The 23692-nt window shown below is 46.0% G+C and overlaps 1 protein-coding gene across 1 annotated transcript in view; it reads right to left on the minus strand.

Moving 5' to 3' along the window:
• Positions 1-218: 218 nt before the first annotated feature.
• The window catches only part of MAN1C1 (mannosidase alpha class 1C member 1), a 43086-nt gene continuing 19612 nt past the window's right edge, over positions 219-23692 (minus strand). The window contains exons 2-11 of the mRNA XM_009276222.2: positions 20337-20452; positions 18045-18125; positions 15732-15826; positions 11215-11338; positions 8606-8699; positions 5146-5261; positions 4773-4992; positions 2430-2602; positions 1478-1593; positions 219-818 (exon numbers count right to left, since the gene is read on the minus strand). Of these exons, the coding sequence (XP_009274497.1) occupies positions 701-818; positions 1478-1593; positions 2430-2602; positions 4773-4992; positions 5146-5261; positions 8606-8699; positions 11215-11338; positions 15732-15826; positions 18045-18125; positions 20337-20452 (1253 nt within the window). The 3' untranslated portion in view covers positions 219-700. The remainder of the gene's footprint in view (positions 819-1477; positions 1594-2429; positions 2603-4772; positions 4993-5145; positions 5262-8605; positions 8700-11214; positions 11339-15731; positions 15827-18044; positions 18126-20336; positions 20453-23692) is intronic.

Below are 23692 nucleotides of genomic sequence, written 5' to 3' on the forward strand. Positions count from 1 at the left end.
GCCTGCAAATTCAAACCTGAGGCTGCTCCTGTCTGTCTGTAGAGGGCCCGATCCTCTTGTTCTTCCTGGTCAGGTGGCCTATAGCAGACACCTGCTATAACGTCACCTTTACCTGTCCTCTCTTTAATCCTAACCCATAAGCTCTCAGTCAGCTCCTCATCCATCCCCAGGCAGAGCGTCATGCACTCCAGCTGCTCTCTCACATAAAAGGCAACTCCCCTTCCTCCTTCACCTATCCTGTCCTTCCTAAAGAGCCTAGAAAGCCTACCACCTAGAAAGCACACTATATTGAAAACACTTCATTAGGTGATAAATCCAAGAGTATATAAAAGGCAAAAATGAAACAGAAAAATGAAAGGAGGGTGTGTGTGTGTGAAGTCTATTTTATGGCAAACTTCCAGTCCTTTGGCCACTATAAAGCAAAGTCAGTGGATTTCATATAAATTCTCTGTATAAAGGAATGTCTATGAACTGTGTACAATATGGCCCAGAATAAACATCTCATTATCAGGCTAATAGAGCTCCTCACAGAGGAAAAGAAGGTGCTTATGTCACGGTTTCATCTTCCCAATATAATACTGTCCGGAATTGGACTAGTGCCCCAAAATACCATTTTAGGAACAACGCGAATTCCTTTAATGGAAAGGAAATGCAGTAACCCGCCGACGCTGCAGAAGCTGGGCGCTGGGCAACGGCCTCACTACTGCACACTTGCTTTAAAGTTCGTGTGGTTGACTGGCAGGGGGTGAGCCTCTGTGTTGAACACCCAGTCGTCCAGGGACAGCACGTCATCTTCACAGAACAGAAGATAGAGGTACCTGGAGCCATAAGGCGAGGGCGGGTGGGAAGAAGATGGACACAAAGGGAGATTAAAGGAAACTCAAGTGGGACTCCAAGCACGCACGAGTAAGCACTGTCAGCAGGACTGTGATGGGGGCTGCCATTGGCCTCAGCTGCCACGGTTTATGCTGACACATTTCCCAACTGCCTGCCTCACTCTCCTGCTGGAAACTACCACTCCTGGTGCAAAGGCGGCAAAATGGCATGGGCATCTGCGCTCAGCCACCCCACAAACATTAGCTCACGCTACCAGCAAAGGCAGATCTGCACCAAGGGGCAGCAAACTCAGGCCATAGTCTGCAGGACATTAACCTGGCAGAGGAGACAGCTGTCTCTTAAACCATCAGAGCAAAATCCAAGGGAGCTCAGCAGTCAGAGCCTCCCACTTAGAGCAGCTGTAAATCACAGGAAGAGTCCTTTAAATCCAGCACGTGAGCAGAAACCTCGAGAGTGCCAATGACAGCAGTGGTTCTACAGGAACAAACTACGAAAGCTTTGCAGCACCCATCGCCTTGCCCAGTTTTCCCCACAGAGGATGACACTTCCCCCTTATTATTAGAGACTTATTAAGCAGACAAGAGTGTTGATGCTGCAGGAATTACGCTACTCTGAAAGGCCTCTGTGATACTAGACTTACTTCAGAGTCTCTGCGAGGAAAAAACTCTGTTGCATGTTGTCATGGGTTGGGGTTGTGGTGTAAACATCTCGGATGCCAGAAAAACCAGCTTCTACTCTACAATGTTTTTCCAGGGCCTGAGAAAGGAAAAGAAATCTCAGTAACACACAATAGCATGGAGTAACTCATTAATCATCATCAGCTGCATTACAAGTCAGCTTTACAAATCAAATTCCAGGTTTATAGTAGCCTCTGTCTCTCACTGAAGAGCGTGGTGATTACTCCAGACTCCGGGAATAAAGCTAGTTCTAATGAAATAGCGAGAGAGACATAAACCACCTAAGCTAGTTGATTGATTGACCCTGGCGTTACACACATAGCAAAGCCAGATCTCAAGTGGCAACTCTAGCTGTTTGCAGAGCCTCTTTTCCAGGGCAGTAGACAAATGACAGTTCTGCCACTGAAACACAGCCCCTGCTAGGATGCAGGGCAGCAGCCAACGGGCTATTGCATGAGCTAGAAAGAAGTGAGTGACTTTCTGGCTGGGAGGTCTTTGTGGGAAGAAGACAAGACAAAGGGCAAAGGCAGGTTTGCTGATTTTCCCTGGCCAACTACGAACCAGCGGTTCTGAGCAGTCCAGATATTTCAAATAGAAGGTTGACTCCTTTCTGCAGAGGGCTGTTACATTAATAGCAGGTTTTGCTGTCTGCAGCACTCCTCTCCATAAACCTCCACTGTTTTGATTGACTGATTGATTTTAGCGTAGCCCAAAAGGGAGAAGAAAGCATTCACAATGATCAACAGAGACACCACGCTAAATTGAGCTATATTGTGTATTCCTGCCCCATTGAAAATGTGTCTTAGTGTCTAACACAATTTAAACAATTTCTGCTCTTTTTATTGACTGAAGGAAAGATTTTTCTAAGAATCCAGCAGCCTGTAAGAGTTATTACTGCAAATTTTCCAACCATACCTTCACAACCTCCCAGCCCCACTGCCTGTACTTGGGATCGTGTGTCAGCCGCCACATGTACATGTAGCTTTCTACCACTTCGGGACGTAGGATGTAGTAGCGCTCGCTGAGTCTCGTTGCCATGGCTTCAGTTCCAGCATCAAAGCGAAAGGCTTCGGGGCCGAGTTTGGTATCTAGACAAAATCACCCACATGCAATGATCAGTTTGAGGAGAAAGCAAGTAAACAGACTGTCCAGGTGCTTTTATGCTGCTCAGGCTGCCAACATTTAACTAAGGCTTGCACGAGGTCAGATGAGCAGATCAGTCATGCTTGTGTATCATCAGATCAACCCCACAGCTGATGTCAAAATAGGGGCAACTCCAGAGAGTGCATGAGCTGTGCCCACTGCCACTCCAGGTGTTGCTCATTCTGTGGTATGTCTGGGTACTATCCAGGTGAGGATAAAGTGTTTCTGAGGGTACATACAACTGACAAAACACAGACTTGGACCAGATTTGAGCGTGGAGAGGGCAGGTACAAATCTCCCCCATGTCCTAGCACTTTTGCTGGGCTGGTATTTGCTCCTAGGAATTGCACTGCCCCTGACCCTGAGAGCAGAGTTCGTCACCGAAGACAAACTCAGAACCCAGAAGAGAAAGAACAGAGAGGCAGATCCTGTCCTAAAGCCTCAAAGAGAAAACACATTCAAAGGAAAATCTAGCCATGCAGCTGACCCTGCCATCACAGAGGTATTGATACACTGCTCCCAAGCAGGGGATTTGTCTCACAATTACCAGTCCACCAGACCGAGCCATTTCACCTGCACTGCGGCAGGGAGGCTGTAAGAAGTGGTGCCTGGGACCTGCAATCACTTCTTCTGCCTTTCTTTCTGGTCCGCTAGCAGCCTCTTTGAAAAGAAGACATCAGGATGATGGGGAAGGCTTAATCAATTTCACTGGTATTTTATGAATAAAACATTAATAAGAGTACCTTGGTCTTTTTGAGTGTCCCTTACATGAGAATCCCAATCTCTTGCAAGCATTAACTAGCACTCCCATCCCCACTTTCAACACCAACCCTCTCCCTATTCGAAAAACAGGGAAACTGAGCACAGAGGTTGCTTATGATCATGCCACAAGGTTTCTCTTGCTGCACCCATGTGTCTACCACAAGGCTGTATTTCAAGGAGTCACTTTATTTCTCTAAATATTTTGCGCACCTTCCCTGGGCCCTCCTGTCTGTGTGGAGACCTAACAGTGTTTGCTAGTTGGACTATTTGCTGAGAGCCAGGGTGACACGCACATTCTCTGCAAAACAATGAGCTTGCTGAAATGACAGCACCGTAACCAGAGCAGGCAGGCTCGCTACTGTCCTTTCTGTGCTGATGGATATTGCTGAAGGTGAAAATTGGCTCCAGGCACTCACAACCAGAGGGTTATTAGTTCGGGTGTCTTGTTTTAGTTCTGTAAGTGCTAGGGGAAAAAAGAGTTATTTGCAAACATCATTTCAGGTTAGCTTGAAGTTTATTGGGCAAACATTCTGGACACTGGCTGCCAGTATGGGCTTGCTGATGTGGTGAAGGTGTGAAACAATCTTTGGGAATAGTTAGTGCAGACAGACCTGTGCTTGACAAGGTCCCGGAAAACAGACTGCTGCTTTGCTGCCTGCAGTCTCAGAAGAGCTACAGAGGTGCCTACAAAGAAAGGAGTGGTGTCAAAAGCAAGCTCATCTTGCTGAAGGCCCTGCGGGCAGAGAACTAACCCAGTCTCTCATTCATCACCAGTCACTGCTCTCCCAAAGCACTGACTGATAAGCACACTGGGTGGTGAAACAAATTTTACTGGACTTGTGAAATAGAAAGACTTAGTCAGCCTCTGCTTAGACAGCCGGGAGAGGCTGAGTAACTTCATTTTTTTGGTTCCTACCAGCAGCTGCAGGTCTCCAACACTTTCCTGTCGGGCTTCTCAGCTGCTCTGCTCCATGTAGTGGGACACCCTGCAATTAATCTCCCCTTCTTGTCTGCAAAGGGATGCGAAAGGACAGACTCAAACTACAGTCTTGTTGGGAGAAGGCTAGCTCTGCGACTGGGAGGCAGGACTATGATTCAGCTCTGGGTTCATTTCCCAACTCTGCCACAGGAGCTCACATCTGCCAGTCCCTCTGCTCCAGCTGTCCGCTGTGTAAAACATACTGCTTTCTCTCCTAGATATCCCAGAAAAGACAAGTGAAAATCATACACAGGGATGCGGATGCTGCTGAAGCACAAAATACCCTACTGCAAACCTCTGCCACACAAAAGCTGAGCCTCCTAAGGCTGTAAGCTATCCCTTACTAACATTTTCTAGGCAGCCCACCGGTTTACCTGAGCGTGCATAAGACTCGTGACACGTGTTTGTTATTTCTGCAGCGAGATCCACATAATGTTGCTTCCTCTCTTCTCCGGCGTGTTCAGCTCCAAGTGCTATCATGCCCCCAGAGAAGCAAGCCAAGTGGCCCATTTTGTGATCCAAGATGCCACCCCTCCATTCAGCAATGTAGGTCAATCCTCCAGCAGACTTTTTGACCAAATGCTTTTCTATTGCCTGAAGGGATGAAAATCAGGGTTTCAGGATACTTAGTGGACAGGGTGAGGAGCAAATACCAAGGAAACCCAAAGTTCTAAGACATTTTTGCCTGAAACATTCTGATGAACAATGTCCCACACAAAAAATATAGAGCAGCAACCTGCTCCTTACCTCTAGTGCATCGTCATACATCTTTTTAGCTTCAGAGTCTTTCTTGTCTGACATCAGCCAAGATTTGATGAGATATTCATAAAAGCTGTCCCCAAGCCCCCCAATGGAGACATGGTCTGTAGTGGGAAAGCCAGAAAAGAACTTCAGGTTCATGATATACAATGAGCAGTTGCTTTACAAAGAGCAAACAACCATGTCCTATTTAATGCCCTTGTTCTCTCCTTCCTCTTTCCAGTTTCCTGGGGAGAGCTTGCAGCATTTCTTTTTCAAAAAGGAAGAAAGGTGGAAAGTGCAATCAGAAGAAAAATGTTCTGTCATTTTACAAAGCATTAGTATCCCTTACCAAAACTATTCAGAGGTCTTATTTTGCAACAGTTATTTATACTGCAACTTGAAGATGCTTCCTGTTTATGAAGCAATCATCATAAATCCCAGCCTCATAAACCAAAAGCGATGGCAGGTATTGACAGATCTCTAACTATATGAAGCCACTGGGTGCTGCCTCCCTGCCTTAGGAAAGGGAGAACTCACGCTGGATCACACAGAGCTGCCAGCAAGGGGCTGCTGTAGGGACCTCTCGATCGTGCCATTTGTATTCCTGGCCCATGGTGGGACTCTGTGCCCTGGGGAAGGCTGAGGTTGTTGGCGTATTAAAATGATAAAGTCAAGTACAAGGATGTGCACTGAATAGTTTCTTCTGCAGAAATCGGATTTTCAAGGCTATCTGTTCAGAGTACACAATGCTATGACCTTACTGGAGAGGAGGATGCTAAAGAATTGCACTGTGAAATGGGCATGACAGCTGCAGGTTCCTGCCTGGGGGGGAACTGCTGGATGGATTTATATCTTTAAACTATACCACAGGGGGAAAAGCAGCATTCATTCTTTCAAGCAGCCAAGTACTCCCCTTTTTAGAAGAGCAAGACAAACTACCCACCATGGACTGAACCATCCCTGTTAATTAACAGTGTCCACCTCTGTGTCTGCACGCGTCCCCATTTTAAACGTAAGCAGATGCAGCAGGGTTTTCGGAGTTAGCTGTTCAGATTTTTATTTTCCCTTTCACTGTACATATATAAAGACCTGAGGCTTATTCTAAATGCTAAATTCTACCAACAGAAGAGATCAACAGCCATGCATTTTCCTGACCTGAAGAGCAAATATCCCTGAATCAGTGTGTCCAATGATCCACGGAATAATCCATAGCAAAACAATGAGATTAGATGCATGAATTCAGAAAAAAAGAGGACAGGCTATTTGCAAACACCGGCTGCACAGCCTGTCTTTAAAGAGAAGCTCTGTGATCCTAAGTGTGTCATTCATAAAATCACCAAAGCAGGAGCTCTGGTTCATAATTGCTTTCCATATGGCATCAGCTTTGCCAGCATTTGCCTCCTAGGCACTTTGCATAAACAAATCTCTTGTTTCAGCAGGGGACCGCGCTTTAATTTTCTAAAGTTAACAACTGCACTCAGAAGAGGTACAGCACTGCCTCTTCATTTAGAAGATCTACTCATTCAGCCAGGTCAAAGATACACCTTTTAAGAAAATCACAGCAATTCCAAGAAAAACAGCTTCCCGCAAAGAGCTTTAATGACAGGAGAGAAAATGAGAGCCTGGCACCTACAGGGAACATCTCTGTGGCAGGCTGCAGCTGCCTCCTTACTTTGGCCCTCATCTATTTCTCACCAGCAGTGTTGGAGATGCAGAAGAGGCTGATCAGCCTTTTCCCTCACTGGAATACGGCTTCAGACCACAAGGTCGTATTATGAGCAACTGCCACAAACAGCCTGTGCCATGAGTTGCCCTCATGACGTGGAAGTCTAGGAGAGAGGTGCTCTCTAGTCCTTTTGCATAAATCAGCCTATCCCAGAACAAGTAGTCAGAGGCTACTTTTAATAAGCTCCAGGAACCAGCAACAGGCCCCTCTATATGTCAGCAAGGGGTGGGAGCAGGTCAGTACAATGAAGTAAAATTTGCAGACATAAATAGAATTAAATTAGTGGCAGAAGAGATGAATACTGAGTATCAAGCTGAGTATTTTAACCATCTGAATTAACAGCGCAGCTCTTCAGTTTCCCAAAGATTCTGTAATGATCAGTTATGGCAACAGACAGGCGCCTCTCCTCTCAGCACCAATGAATAGGCAGAATTAATGCTTGTGTCTGGGAAAATGTGCAGTGTGGCTGCCAGTTGGGAATAACCTAAAGAAAATGGCATCTCAGGGGTGCGGTAGGGGATGAGAGATTAGCTTTTCAAGGAGAACATACTGCAACACCTCTGCAGAGACAACTGTGGAGGGGAAGCTGAACTGCTTACAAAGGGATTGGGTAACTTTGAAGATCAATTAATGGGACAAACACAGAAGCCTATTTTCTTTCCTCATGGCACCGAAGGACAGCTCTGGTTTAGTGGGACGACTGCAACCATCCAAGATGCTTTGTTGGGACACCTTTCAAGCCAAGCCCTGTCAATTACCATTAGAGGTGCTGATGTGGCAGTGAAGGTCAGGGATTGCTCACAGCTAGTGCTCTCTCACTGTCTCAGGTGATGGCAGCCATGCAACTGCCTGTCAGTTACAATCAGAGCTATTAATACAGTAGTTAGAAAGGTCTGGAGCGATCTAGCAGAGCAAACAGTGCAACGAGACATGGGGACACCAGGTAATGCAATGACTCCAAGAAAACTGCTTAAACGATATAAACGTAATCCACTGACAGGTTAAAAACAGCTTCTGCAAAAAGAGACTTTTCTTTCCTTTGACAGAGAAACATGAAATCCAGCAACTCTCCCTTGCCAAAACAAGCAAATCCTTAACAGAGCGGAAAGTTGAGGTCAGAGATCTGGGGCACAGCAGCAGAAGTAGCCTTTCATGTTCCTACCAGAGGGCAAGCTTCTGCCCTTCGGTGGCACAAAAAGAGGGGTACAGTCTCCTCTCTGGGTAAGGAAGGGGCAGGTACACGAATGCACACAAGAGGACGCATCACTAGATCCTAGGGGGATCTGAGGCTCTGTAAGCCCTCTGCCTCTCCAGGTGGTTCCTTACTTGCTGCAGCACACTCAGGAAGTAAATCTCATAGTGCTTCTGCTCACAGCCTTCACGTGCAACTCCCAAGGAGGTCTGTGGGCTATGTGATGACTGCAGGATGAGGTCTTAAAGAGATGTGCTGATTTCTAATATCTGTGTGATGAACCATGTACCATTATCCTCCCCTGTGCAAGAGAGGCCCTAATTCTCTCTGGAGGTGAGACACTCAGCTGGAAACAAGGCTGATGGAATAAGTGTACAATTACTATATTGCATCTTACAAATCGGGTTGCATTATCTAATCACATGTATAACAGGCTGCCTGACAAGACATTTCCTTGGCTTGCTGCTCTGACAGTTGCTATTGCTTCGTAAAGAATAACGGAAAGACTGAAATGCTCCAGGCAGGACTGAACGCAGAGCGATACCTACGCTGCACCCAGTTCCCTGTCACCGGGCTGAGAAAGTTGGGGTAAAGGCCCTCTGGCTTCTCAACTTTGTTCAGGACTTTGCGGATGTTCATCACCTAGGAGAGACGAGAGACAAGAACTATGTTACATCTCTGCTGAAAAAGCCGACTGTTTTGCACTGTCGCTGAGAAGTCTGTAATTCATCAGTGCTGATCCCTGGCTGAACAAGCACAGCAGCCTGTAACGTTGTGAATCATCATGCAAGCAGAACCCAATGACATGGCTCTCCGGTGAGACGGCTGTTATGGAGAAACTTTTCTGCTGGACTCCTCAGCACAATCTTTATCCAGCTCTGTGGGATTTTAGAAATGATTCTAGAAACCCTGCAAGGCCCCAGTTCAGCAAGCAGTGGAAGCAGGTTGCTAACAGTGGTCCAGAAGCAATCCTGAGGATTTGGGGTCTGGGCAGAAACATATGAGATGCGGAGGGTGATTTTTTCCATGATCCAAAGGGAAAGGAGTGGCAGGGATGAGTGACTCACACAGTACTTAAATTCACCATGTGGTCACTTAACATGATGAATTGGGGCCTTTAATTTCAACAACAGATAGCTCCTTTAATATGCTAGAACAGCTGTACTTATTCTCTAAAACCTCCCTTGGTTTCACCCCCATTAAATCCAATAGGCCTTTCTCATAAGGGACAAAGTTAAACGGTATGCAGCATAAATATTCTATTATAACCTACAGAGCAGCTAATACACGCTAAACCTTTTATAAAATTAGACAATTTGTACGCCAAAGGCTGGCTACAGACTTAAGCCGGTGCTTCCAAGTAAGTTGTCAGGCTGCATATTTACTGAAGTTTAGTACCATGGCATATTAATGTCATGTTTGAATAAAAGACACAGATGGACTTTATTCTTGCTAAAATCACACAAGTCCCAAGCTGCAAATTAATGAGTTGATCTGTTCCTCTGAAGTAATTTCCCACAGGATGGGCTGTTTGAGCCCACATCGTCCTACATTTTTTCTCTCAGAGGGTGTTAGGATGAATGTGATACATTTTCTGTGGCACACACCAGGCACGCTCAGCTCAGGAGAGTCCATTAGAAAGGTTCTGCCCTTATCCCTCTACAGGCTTAGGAAGCAAAGAGGAAAACTTGTTACGCTGGGGACAGAGGCTTGACCCTGGCTCAGAATGCCACAGTTTGAACCTGGAACATGGATGCAATTCTAGTTTTTAACAGTGCATCTTCTTCCTCTTATTTTTTCAGTGCTCATCTCTCTTCCCCGCCTTCATTTCCTTCGCACACATTTTCTTTCCGTACCTCTGTTCCCTTTACTGGTCTTTTCTTAGCTCCCCTCTTCCTCTGCGCAATTTGTCATTATCACTGTCCTCAGGAATCTTTAGCTTGTCTCCTTTATTTCAAATCACCAGTCTTTCTTTATCTTCCCTACACAGTTTCCTGGGTTTCTAGTTTTTCTTCACCCTCCGCTTTTCTCTCCTGCTCACCCCTCTGCGACATTCCTCTTGCTCACCCCACCCTTACTGCTTTCCATACACTCCATCCTATTCTCCATTTTGCTCTCCTAGCTTCTTCCTTCTCTTTCTTCCTGTCTCTTCTCCAAATTCTCTTCCTGTTTCACAACTGACAGACCTGCACTGGAAATATCCTGGAAAAGTACCATTTTGAGCTTTTTATTGGCAATCCCAGAACCACTGTCTGTTTTCACCCCACTGTGGGACTCTGGACAGGCCCCATTTCCTTTGGGCTCATGGGGGCAGTCTGGATTCTAACCGAAACAATTTGTCTCCCTCAAAGCTGGTTCCTCAGGGACGTGCAGCGAAAGCTAATGACTTGCTGGTATCCAACAGCATATTTATTAAGTTGCTCTCACATGCACTACAAGATCACTTGTGGAAAAAAAAGCTCAAGGTAGTGTGTAATATTAATAGATTTTCAGTTACAAGTTACACAAAAGGAATCCAATATGTCAACTGTCAGGCCTTTCCTACACAAGAAACCTCAGCAGAAATCTTGCTGGCTGGAGCATAACATTTAATGCCTGTTTAGAGTAAAAAGGTCTGCAAGTACAAGGTACTACTATTAGGATATCAGAATTAACAATTATCTTTGCAGTCTGCATCCAACAGATGGTTTAATTTTGGCTGTGCCCTTGTCTGAGTAAGTTTTTGCTACAACTTCACACAACTGAGACATTGGGAAAAACATCCCCATCTCCTCAGTGGCTGCAAGTGATGGAGAGGCAGGTGAAGGGGCTACAGCAAATGTAAATGGCCAAAGAAAACACTGGGGTAGCTGCCTTCCAAGGCCTAGTGGTGTGACGGGATCTCCAACAGGAGCTGGCTGTGACCGTTTCAGTGAGCTGGTTGCATAGGATGGTCTGAGGCCTGGTGACCTCTCCAGCCTGCAAGGCACAGGCTTCTGAACCCATCTCCCACTCTGTAAGGCTTCTCCTCTGATGAGTTGTACTGGTATTGGGGAGAAGGACCACTTTGCTGCCATGTTGTCTGCTGCAGGCAGACCAAAGCGCTCCTCTGCTCCAGCACTGACCCCAGGAGTATGAAGGGACCAATTCACTAAAGACCAAATTGGAAAGTACTTGCCTTTTCTGCAAACACCGGGTTGCCAGAGAGCTCCGAGAGGTGCAGGAATTCTAAGTGCAAGGTACCAAATTCTGCTAAGATGCTGCTTCCGGCAGATGCCCAACCCCAACTCCAACTCATGCCACTGCAAGGAGAGAAAAGGGAGCCTTCATTGCCAGGAAAACACAGCCAAAGCCTGAGGTCCCCCCACCGCAGATCCTGCCTTTGCTATGTGCATTCAGTGCACACCAGGTCTCAGCAGGGGCCATGTAAAGGACATACATAGATTTTTAGGACTCTCACAGGAGTAGTTCTAGCGGGATGAAGCAATGGTTTTACACAGGATTGTTTAGGATAGGGCAAACACACTGACTGCACGTGCTGGGAAACTGCGGTTTTTGTGGGAGAGTAATCCCTCCCAAACAGATCAGCTTAAAGCAAACTTTGGAAGAACATTGACAACCTGCCCTACACAAGACGCTTTGGGATAAAACATGTCTGAAAGTAGCCTGGGCTGAACTCTCGCATCTTGAATGTCCCAGAAGTCCAAGTCGTCTGCCATTTTATGGAGAATCCTGACTGTCCCTAAGCACCTTGTTTCAACAAGATCTCACACTCTTTACATATACTTGACACTGCCATTCCCAGCGTATGCTTCCTTGCAAGGGGATACAGCAACATCAATGCTAGGGGAAAGATGCCATTGGGCAAACCTGACTGTAATGCAAAAAAAGAAAAAGGGGGAATCCTAACATCTGCACAGGACAAATCTGACTCTGAAAGCACCCACTGGTGCTCATCTCATGTGCCTTGCAAAACTACAGAAGGTGGCAAACACTGTCTGAAGAAGCCAGTTATACAAAGTGCCTCCGCCCCTACTTTTGACCTACTGGGATTCCTTCTCAGTCTCTGTTTGTCTCCCCTCACCCTGCCAAATCCATGCAAAGAGAGAAATCGGCACTGAAGCAAAGCAAGGAGTTGATTCTGGGGATGAGGAGGGCATCACTTCTCTCTTAAATCTCAAAGAAAACTAACCAAAGGTCATGGGAGGGCAGAGGCTCTTCCAAGCACTAACAGCCTCACCATTGGATTTGCTTTTACATTCGACCACTTCCTTCTTGTATCTCCCTGCTACAGACTACAGCTCCACGCCTCTCTGAAATCCACACAGACATGAAAACGTCCTATATCCTTAAGCCTTGGTCCCAACACAGCCTCTGCAGGTGCTGGCCCAGGGAAGCTTGGCTGAGCCATCTCAGAAGTGGCGTGGCTTTGATTTCCACGTCTCTTTGCGAGCGCTGTTTGCGGTTGATACTGATGAGGTAAGAGGTTCCCAGTGATGGGGGGGCGGGGATAACACTAGATGGCGCCTGAAAGCTTGGCTATTAGAAGAAAAGGGTTTCTGTTGTTTACAGGAGGCTAAAACTAATGATCTATCGGGGGTGGTGGGGGGGAAGTTTCCCCTTCATGTGATATACGGAAAACCATTTCAGGTCCAGAGCTGTTTGTTTCGCCTCCGGACAAAAAGAGCCATTAGATAAGCAATATGTTCACGCTGTTTCAAATTGCTCAGTCACTGCCAAACGTCAGCCTTCCCTGCAAACTGTCAGGAGGCTGTATCACCAGCTTTTCATTTGAAAACACTCTGTGCAGCTAAAACGGGTACCCCAATAACATTGAGCGTTTATGGCAGAAATCTCCCTGTGCAGGCAGAAAGGCCCTCCAGTCTGACCGGGTTAATGCTGGTATTAATATCGCATTGGACATATCTGCTGAACCTGGCAGCAGCTGGCCCTGGGATGGGTGTGCTAAACAATCCCACGGTGTTCTCATATCTATAAAGAGTCAATTACTTTTTCTTTATTTACTGCACTGAAGGGACATTGTAACAAATACGATCTCACAAACAGAAACTGCCTTCTGAGCTAGTTCAAATGAGAAGTGCTTGGAGGCAGCCAAATGGGGCTGTGTTTGTTATGACAGCGGCTATGTGGGGTCACAGCGGCCGACACAACCCTCCCCCGGGAACTTCTGTCCCAAACGCACAGCCAGGCACTGCCTGCAAGGACCGCGCTGCCGGGAACCCCAGCCCCGGGTTACAAATCACGGTAAAACTCAAGGAGAGGTGGTCTGGAGGAAACAGAGTATGTCTGCAATGTGTCCCTGGGTTAAAGAGCAGCCTGAAATGACCCCCTGCAGGAAAACATTTTTTCAGCATTGCAGACTGGACAAACTGGGTCTTCACAGCTGCCCTGTTTTATAACATTTCAGAAGAAACTACCGTTTAAAGGACCTTGGTCTTCCAGACAGAAGGAAATGCCCTGAGCTCTCTTTATCCCCCAGATAAGTGGGTCTTCCTTAAACACTGTCCAGTGCAAGCACGGACTGAAAATGGCTATATCATCTCCTTCCCTCACGGAGATCCGAAGCAGCAAAACAGTGCCAAGTCAAGAGAGAGACCAGGAGAGGATGATGATGAAAAATCTGGAGGTGCAGAGGGTTTAGGGGAGACATGAAGGAAAGCAGCGGCCAGGGACCTGGAACAGGAGGCATGGGTAGAGAAATCACAGTGCAACACACAGACAGAGAGCACAGAGCAGCAGCTTGAGAAGACAATGTACTCTAGGACCTGGCAGACAACGTGGCAGTTGGACCAGCAGGATGGAAAACAAGCCTGTGTGAGATATGATACAGTGCCTGTGTGAAAACAGAAGGCCACAGGGAAGCACATCAGCGGAGAGGGGACACAAGAGGAAAAGGTGGTGTGAGGTGATAGGAAGAGATAAAGCCAGTTGGCTATGGGAAGAGCTGGGGAGGTTGGGTGTGTCTGTCCTTGGGTCCTCAAAAACGTATACACAGAATTCACTTAATGCCAGCTTTTGTTTGTTTCAAATTTCTGAATGTCATTCTTAAGCCATCCCCCCAAGCTACCACCAACAAAAGCCTACACATGCTGCAAGACTCTCTTCCTTTTGAGATGATGAGGTCTCTCTGGAATTAGCACATCCTTGCAAAAGTAGAATTGGAGAGAGAATTCCTTCTTGCAAAACTCTTCTTCCGAACTTTGGTTTGGCCCTGACGTTTGGGTCAGCGTGCTCTCACAGCATCACCTCACGCTCCCCCGCTTCCACTTCCACATGCTCTCTCACACTGAATAACTCCCTTCCCCTTTGGGTTTACAGCCTTTGGCTGTTCATCATGCACCTGTGGTAGTCAGACTACGGATTCAGCTCACTTCATCCTTGCTCCTAAATCAATTGATACTCCGAGTCCTCACAGCAGTTTCATGGCCCTGAAGCCAGAGCTCAAGCCAGTAATATGGGTTCTGGATTGTGGGCTCACTGTTATTTTGATTTTCTTTGCTCTTAGTCAAGGTCATCAGCAAAACATTTTGAGAATGTCTAGGCACACACAGTCTGTTTCAATTGTCTTCACAAAGGGCAGGGGAGGGTTTGGCATTTCTCTGAAAGGTTAGTCTATGCCGACTCTTTATCAGCCACAGAGGAAGCAGAATGTCTCTTCTGTAAAAAGAGACAATTAAAGTCGTGGTAGTAGCTCAAATTTTCACTGGGATCACGTGCAGATAAGACAACTGAAGGCTGACAGTGATATCTGAGCAATGGATCAGCGTGAGCCAAGCATTCGAAAGTCTTGCACTTCACGGAGATGCAAGCCAAACAGGAGATTTGGGCTAGGAGATGAATAATGATTTTCATGGCTGCTGCTCTGAGTTTTGCAAGAGGTGAGGATGAAAGGCTTTTGTTAATCCACATTTCCTGCTATCTCTGTTTCAGCCGGCATGCAGCTTTTACCCTGGGGGATTTGTTTATAGGCATCAAAATGAGCCAATGAGCCCTTATTGGCAGAGAACACTGTCTACTAGCAAGAATCAGAGACTGGGAGTCCAGTCTCCAGGTTTGCCTCTGTTTGCTGAGAGACCTTCAGTGAGCTGTTTAACCCAGCTGCCTCAAAGCTCCCCTCCAGCATGAGAACACCACCTACCTGACATGAAATGTGGTGGCTCTAAGTGAAGGATACATACCTGGCTAAGTGCTGCCGGCAGGGAGAAAACTAGAGGATCTGTGTACTCCCCCCTTTCTAGCAGCAAAACTGTCAGCCATTACCATCCAGTTCCTTTCCCAATTTTTCCAAACATGGAGCTTGGATAAATTCACATGCATCTAGTTGGGCACACTGCAAAAATACAGAGAGCACCGCATGCTACGTGCAGACTACAAATAACCTTTCAAAGAAAATGAGAGTGAGGAAAATGCTATTGCAGCAGGGAGCCCTGCCAAGAGGTAGAGGAAGAAACTGCAGATAGCCCAAAATTAATAAAACACAGCTGGGTTTAACTTGAGTCACCTGCGATCTCTGCCAAGGCACCTCTTGGTTTTGAGTTGGCAAAACAAATGACCTCGAAGAATCTGCACTAGAGGGGGGCACCTCTGAGGAACTGCTGCTGTTTCTGCTTGAGTCCTGGTCTTTTACAAACATTCAGTAATAAAATGACATGCTTGTAAGGACGTGTGTCTTGCCTGCCCAGATTTATGACGCCACGTGGGATACCAGTGGGGGTGTTAAAAGCTGGCAAAAGTTTCTCTCCAAGTTCCAGAGCTTTACTCTTGAACACCTGTTAAAAGAAGAAGAGAGAAAAAATATTTGATGGACAGCTTGTGAATACTAGTCACACTGGATTCTTTCAAATCCCCTTTTTCAAACACACCATTATAAAAAAACTAAAAGTACTGCACTATAAGAATCTACCGTTTCAGGTATGCTGCTGCCCTAGTTCCACTGCACGATAGATCTGAACCAGAAGTCATGCTGAACTTCGGTATCTATTTGAATGTCCTCTAAAAATCTACGCTAAACCAGTCCCAAGTCCCCTGCCAAACCCTCAGCCTGGATGACAGCAGCCAGAGCTGCAGAGCTCAGAACACCCCAAATACCTCAGCCGCAAATTTCAGTGATCTGAACTGATCCAAAGAGTACTCTTTGGGGACAAATTCTTCCCTTTTCCCAGGGTGGCAGAGGACATAAGGAGGTGAAATGACTGAATTAAAATCACAATAAATCTTTCCAGGGTGAAGCACTGTTAGATTTACAACACGGGTTTGTGTAGCTTGTGTCATCTCCTGTTGCAAAAAACATGATTTCCAATGAACAATCTTTTACTTGCAACTCTTTTCCAGGAAGGATTCATGGTTTCATGGCTAAGCTGCTCCTTTTCCATTTTTAATGCCTGAGTTTTGGGCTTTCAAATCAAATTATAGCTGATGGTGGCTTGCAGCACAAAGCCACCATACACAATTATTTTAGGACAAACTGATACAAGCACTAATCTTTGCTCCAGAGATTAGTCCTGATCAAGGGAAGCCTGTAAGTGACTTAGGAGATAAAGCACAAGCCTTTTACCTCTAGCTCCCCCTATACCAGCCCAAGCTGTCATAGTAGTTCTCAGAAAGCAGGAATTTATTGCTCTAAAAATACAGCACTGAGGAAACCTGAGCCCTCCTGTGGGCTTGTAGACCTTTGAAACACTCACAAGGAGGTAGGGGTTTGGTTCAGAAGGGAAAGCAAGAGACAGGGACTTGATTTTTGCCTTTCAGCCTGGTGACACTGACTGGGTATATGACAGGCGCTGCCCTGGCTGCTGAGCATTGCTGCTGACTGCACTTCAAGAGGTCGCTGCTGGAGTTTTATGGTTTAATGTGGTTTCTTTTTGCTCTGTTGGTCTGAAGTCTGTTGAAGTTGTGACTGAGACAGGCCCTGAGTCGGGGCACCGAGTCTTTGAGAGTTTTCCCTGGAGGGAAATCACAGAGAAGTCATTCCTGGAACTCATTTAAAATGCAACTAAAGTAACAGAGCTGCTCCTGTGACTCCACGGATCAATGGTGCCACTATGCAGTGATGAGCCATCCCATCCTATTATGGTGGACAGCACCCAGCCACGGTCAGTGTATGGCATGAGAGCTAAGCTGTCATTTAAGAGCCAGTCTTCCAGCTCCTTCACTCACAAAACTCCCCCTTGAATCGGAGTTTCTGCTCGCCTAAGACTTCCAGGGCAAAGGAATAATCTCTTCATCTCTCTACAGCCAGCTGTAAAATTCCAGTCCAGTCACATTACAAAACAGATTATGGCATTAAGCTCTGGCCTCTGCCAGGCTGGAGAGAAAGAAGGAAAGTGGAAGTGAGAGCGTCCTGCTTTAGCCAGGACTCCTGGGGGATGGGAGCATCCACATCCACCACGCTACAGGAGGGGCTGTGATGCCTAGCCCACACCTACTGGGCAAGGGGACATCTTGTGGAGCTGTATCACTTTGTCACATGAGTTGGCAGGATACAGGTACCCTGCCCTGGCAGTTTGCCACCCTCCTTCCCTGTACCCCATGGTACTTTATCTTAGAAACTACTGCTACAGATTGACTGTCCAGGTAGAGTTTGGAGCACCTGCCACTAATCAGTTGCCCTCCTTAGTCCGAGGCAGAATCTGGAATGATGTTTGATGAAATATTGCCTATGTTTAGAATACAAAGGAACAAGTACAAAGACAAAGATCACTGCAAATGGCATTTCACTGGGGAGCAATGTGTCCAACCGAAAACATGTCTTGCTAGAATTGCCCACAGGAGAAAAGATCTTTGCAAATGAGCCATGCACAGTGTGTGCAAGGTAATTATGCGAGACTTAATTAAAAGAACATTAGTGGCATTTCGATATTCATAAAAACGATAGGTTTAGCCTGTTGTTATGGAGGGATTATCTGATGCTCAGAGAAAAGCTGCTGGAGAACCCTTTCAGTTCATTATTGGTGACTGTGTGAGACATGCAGAGCTGCTGAAACAAACCTCTTCTCCAGTTAAGTAGTATGTGGCCAACAGTCCTCCAATATAGCGGATATTCACCTCAAACAAGGATGCTTCTCCGTTCTGAAAATACATAATGATATACTTGACTGCAAAGTCTGCACGCACAAATGGCAGCTAAGGGGAACAGATTGTAGGCAGATACTTAAGTCTCCCGGTCCTCACCCACAGCGTAACACAGCTTTTTGTCTAAGATCTCACAGCACTTTATTTGGTCTACAGTGACAGGTGGAGCCTGAAGGGAAGAGAAACACCCAAACTGCCCATTTATCACCAGCTGACAATATGTAAATCAGTTAGGGCAGATGTATTGTCCATCCATCCAACCCTGTCTTGGGTTATGCCTTGCAAAAAGCTGTGAGTTAGTTTAGGGCAAAAATTTGCCCCTTGAAATGTTTTATTTAAAGAGAAAATTGTACAGCGACATGGAAAAATTACTTTCTCCATTTTCTTGTGAACAGGGCACTGCATTAGATAGATGTAATGCACCTCCTGCATTAGGTAGATATTTTCTGTCATTCAAAGACTCACCCCAGTCTGCAGGCTCAGAGAGGACCACAGCCCACAGGGTGCCTGTCACGGGCATGCTTATGGAGAGGCAAACTGCACGATGTCCTTGTGCCCCACCACCACAGACAGCAGACACAGACGGATATGGTTCACTGAATTGCTCAAGAACCCACTCACCTGGAACAAGTTTTGCTCTACCTACTCAGCTGATGATCAGCAAATGTCGAAACGATTGCATTCAAAACGTGCCTTTAAAAAATGCATGCTCCTGGCCGTTGAATCTGCATGATAAACGATTCCTACTCTCACGCAAATGCATAAAGCCAAAAACCAGAAAGATCTTCCACCAACACAGCACCTTCAGTGAGCAAAGGGGCACTTGAACCTCTGCACTAGCCTGCCCTTTCCAAATACCTGCAGGTTACAAATCAGGGCAAGTGCCTTCTTGAGATGATGACTGAAATTGCATGAGACAGATCACGGCACCCAGTTTCAAACAGAGTTTGTGGGCCTTGGAATCCCTGCCTCACTTTTCTGGACTATTAGAGCTCCTTGTACGGAGCCAATTTTTAATTAATTTCCCTCCTTCTCTCCCTCTGCTGTGCTTTCTGACTCCACCAATCAATCCATAGCATTCATTCTTGTCTTTGCAGATCAATCTATTCTGCAGGCCAAGATTAAAAGCTTTTATGAAATCCAGATAAATTATCTCCCAGTTGATTTTGTCCCTTGTTTATCGATTCAGTAATGTACTGAGAGCATTCACCAAATTTATCAGATGTGGTCTTCCTTTTATGAATATATGAATGCCAGTCGTGCCCTCCCAAATTATGCTTTTCTATAAAGGCAGCTGCATGCATTGTTCCCAAGGGGAGAACCATTTTTCACAACAGACAACTAGGCTGGCATTAAAAAAATAAAAGTTTGAACTGCACTCTGGTTTTAACATTCTCCGTATGCCACTGATGACATCCCATCAGCTCTCCCACGAGAAATACAAGAGCTGGCTTGGAGACCAATAGTCAGAGCTATAGCAAGGGGCCCTGGCCGCAAAGTGAGATAAAGGACAGCATCCTTCATTTGACAGCACTGCAAGGCATGTGTTGCACCCAGAGTCCCAGCAAGTCTAACACTAGCTCTAAGAAGAAGTGGCTAGGAAAGCTTCAGGGGCCACAGAGAGAGCGTATCTCTGGCCATTTTTATAGATGATACGCTTCCTTTCTAACCGAGGCTCACTATGTGCTCCCACTTTGCTGCCAAGGTGCCACGCTCCCACTGCGCAAGTCCCAGCAATGACACACCAACAAAGGGCCCAGTCAAGGAGATCAGCGTTTTCAATCTTAATCTATAGCGTGTAAAAAGAAAAATTGTCTTATCACGGGCAGACATTTAACTGAGATGAAACCGAACTTGTTCTTTGATGAGTAAAACTTCCTTGGAGTATCTAATAATTACAGCTGTTTTTATAACGCAGACCAAAACACAAAGAACATTAAACACTGAATCTCATTTTTAGGCAGACACTGCGAGTCTGATCTGGTGGCCCCTGGCTGGAACCCTGTGCCATGTATAGGCAGAAGATGAGGTGAATCATCATAGTAGTCCCTTTGGCCTTAAAAAAACAAATCAGAGTTGGGTGGTTTCTTCCCCCACAGACTTCATAGGTCCCCTCCCCAGATGATTCTTAGAGAAGACTGTGATCAGAACTGGCCAAACACACAGCGTTTCTGTGACACAGACAGGCATTCCCAGTGACTGACTCACCACATTCAAGTCAAAGCTCTTCTCCACCCACTTCTTTGCTTCTTGGAATTCCTCCTCGAGTTCCATGATGTACAGAGTATCTAAGGCATCTACTACCGTAGCTCCTCGAAGGCCTCCTGCATTGCAAACAGAACAGCGTGATGAAGCCCCATTCATGCAGTCGTCTTTAGCTCAAAATCAATCCGCAGGAGCTGGGACAGGCAGCAGCTCCCAGTCCCAACACTGGGGATGTCAGGATGGGATCCAGACTGGCCATGGTCTAGGCTGAGATCTTCTAACAGGACTAGTGAGCTCTGCTACTCAAAATGGGTTGCTTTGGAGAGGCCCACTTTTCAAAGGCCTGACTCTTCTGAAAAAATACCTGCAAGGAACAACTCAAGGTCCACACTTTAAGCCACCAGTCATGACTGCAAGCCTTGGCCTTGTTTTCCAGTTCTTGTCTTGGCCAAAGTGGTTAGGCAACTCCACCCCTAATCTTTGTTCAGCTGTAAAGCTAAATTCAGCCTCTTTCTAACTCAGTTACAAGCATAACCCTCTTCTAAGTGAGGGAAGAGAATTTTATTTTTATTGTGCAAGAGCATCCAAGACCGGACTTTGATCGTTCTGTCCATGGTGCAGTGTTTGTTATCTGGGGCACAAAGTACTTTTGCACCGTGCCATGACCCAGGGTTTCCCACTATCAGCATATATACAAAACACAGCCTCATGTGGCAGCAGAGAGACCAAAAACTAATCTCAATGAATCTTGAACAGAGAGTGGGTGACTTTAGGGACAGCTCCCTTCCTTTGGCTAACAGAACAGTCCCTGTGAGCGTGCTCACCATTCTCCAGCAGACGGCAATGGGACACATGCAGATGAAGCAAATGCCAACCAAGTACTTGGACCAACCATGTCATTCATGTAAAAAAAAAAGCATGCTAAGTGTTGTCTTACGCAAATGGACTATGGGAGAACTTCCAGTGAGACAGAATGACGTGGCATGCCATGCCAAGAAAACTACACAGTTCTGCGTAGGCAGACAATCTTGTAGCAGTTGAGATCAAGTGAGACTAGAGATGTTAACAACCCTGGGTTTGGAACATCTCAGTGCTAGAGTTTTATTTCTGTTAGGGTTCCCTAAAATTATTCCTAGCACGGGAAAGCAGAGGGTATGAAGCACATTGTGACTCAAAACCCTTTGTGCTTTAATTACAAAGGCCATCACTTTCCCGGGTAACGCAGCAAACACAAATCCTCACGTGGAGGATTCCAGTTTGGAATCATCATCAGTCATCTCTCTGTGGATGTAACACACCAGGGACACAGGCGTGAAGCTGCCTCTGTATTGCCGTCAGCAAGCTGCATGTGCAGGCCCGCACGCACACACTCCTCAGTTGCAGCCACGTTCCTACCCACCCCCTGACAGTCAGACCTCTTGGAGTCTCTGGCAGCAAATGGCAGCAAAGACGCTTGGATGAGGTTCACGTTTCATTTCTGCAGGAGAAACTGCTTGTATCGGCTCTGTCCCTATCATCTGCCTTTCCAGTGTAACCACAAAGACTCACATACACTGCTTATGCCCAGGGGTTTTCCCGAGACATATTTCTATTTGGCTCAGGTCAGTTCCTTCTTCTCGCTAACAGACTTTAAAATACTACCCCAAATTCCCCCAGTTTTCCCAGCCTTTCATCGCATGCTCAGATTGGCTTGACGCTTTTGTAATACCTTCAGTGTTACTTCAATTCTAGTTCTGCTTAAGAGAGGAAAACCCAGCTGGATGCACCGTCGAGGAACTACTGCAGAGGGGAGAGGAAGGCAAAGGTGAGTCATGTGTCATGAACCTGAAGACTTTGGTCTTTTCTTATTAGGGGAAAAAAGCGACCGTGTCTGATGTACATCATACCCTTTCCCCAGAGAAGTGCTCAGATCCACCAATTTCATGCAGGGCTCATTTATGCTTTCAGCATTCCTCTCCCGTAAGAAAGGCATCCTGCCTTATTTTGTTGATGTTACAAGATTGCAGTTTTGACACTTTTCAGCCAGTCAGCACATCATTGCTCTAATAAAAACTCAACCAGGACTTTACTGCTCAACTACAGATTGCTGGCTTTCGGATGCTGTCTGCATCAAAAACAGCGGCTGTGGAAAAGGGATGAAGGCAGTAGAGACAACCTCTAGAAATCCATTTATTCCTGCAGGCTTGCGAAATGATCATCTAACTGGAGCTATCTCTGAGAGTGCAATAGATGGAGTCAAACAGCCACTAGATCAACTGGTGGATTCTAAAAAACAACGAGCTGATGTTTGTATGGCATGTTTTCCAAAAGCAGTGACCATGAAAAACAACATCATCGCAGTCAGAGTTGCTTTTATCAACCTTAATGATTCCTCAATATTAATGATTATGTGATTTTTATACACTTCCCTATTAGCAAGGAGAGACAGACCAGCTCAGAGCTACACGGACGCAGGCAAAACATTTTAAAAAGAGAAGGAAGGGCAATGCTGCCTGAGGCACAGCCCATTACTGTGATATTCTGAGAGCAACACTAACAGGCTTGATTTAATTTAATGATATAATCCACAAAGCCTTTCATAATCTGCAGAGAGACAATGAGAAAAGTTGGATTTGCTCAAACTAAACAGAGACAAAGAGACAATAAAGTTACAAATTTCTGGGATGATTAATTGAAGTGAAAAATATTGCTTGAATTTACAGAGCCTTTTATGTTTTTAGCAAGTAAGGCCTTTAAATACCTGAAATGCATCGGGGATTAGGAACATGCTCGGATCTTCGCTAAAGCACAGCTTGGAGTTGCTTAGCTTTCCTCCCCTGTATTTGACAAAGTGGAGGGCAAACCTTGCTTCCCCGCTGGTTTGTCTTTGTGTCGTTTTAAACATTTGTTTTAAATATTCCCCTAAACACTCTGTATCTGAAGAACCACAGGCTGTGTGTTTTGTGCAAGGGTCTTGTTGACGTTTTCCTTCTTCTGCACCAGCTTTGAAGCAATTGCAAAATGCATGGCTGACTTTTTTTCCTGCAGCTAACAGAGTCTATCGCAATACCAAGAGCTACCATGTCAGCTTCAGCCATCTCATGAGAATGATAAAAAAGAACCTCCTTCCTCTTCACAACCATGCAGAGAGCAAACCCAGGCATCAGGATTTCACTGCTGTGTCTCTGTCACGTGCCAGGACAGTGAGGACATCTAAGAAGGACCCTGACACCCCTTTGCACACTGGCACGTTACTTCTTCGCTACAGGAGCATCTTCATTCCTTCCTGCTCAGACTTTGCTTCATCAGACCATGACAGAGCTCGTGATACAATGTCCAATGGCTCCGATTATACTCAGCTGTCAAAAGACGGTGCTATA

This window comes from Aptenodytes forsteri, unplaced genomic scaffold, assembly GCF_000699145.1.
Source record: "Aptenodytes forsteri isolate BGI_AS27 unplaced genomic scaffold, ASM69914v1 Scaffold321, whole genome shotgun sequence".
In the NCBI taxonomy this organism is placed as follows: domain Eukaryota; kingdom Metazoa; phylum Chordata; class Aves; order Sphenisciformes; family Spheniscidae; genus Aptenodytes; species Aptenodytes forsteri.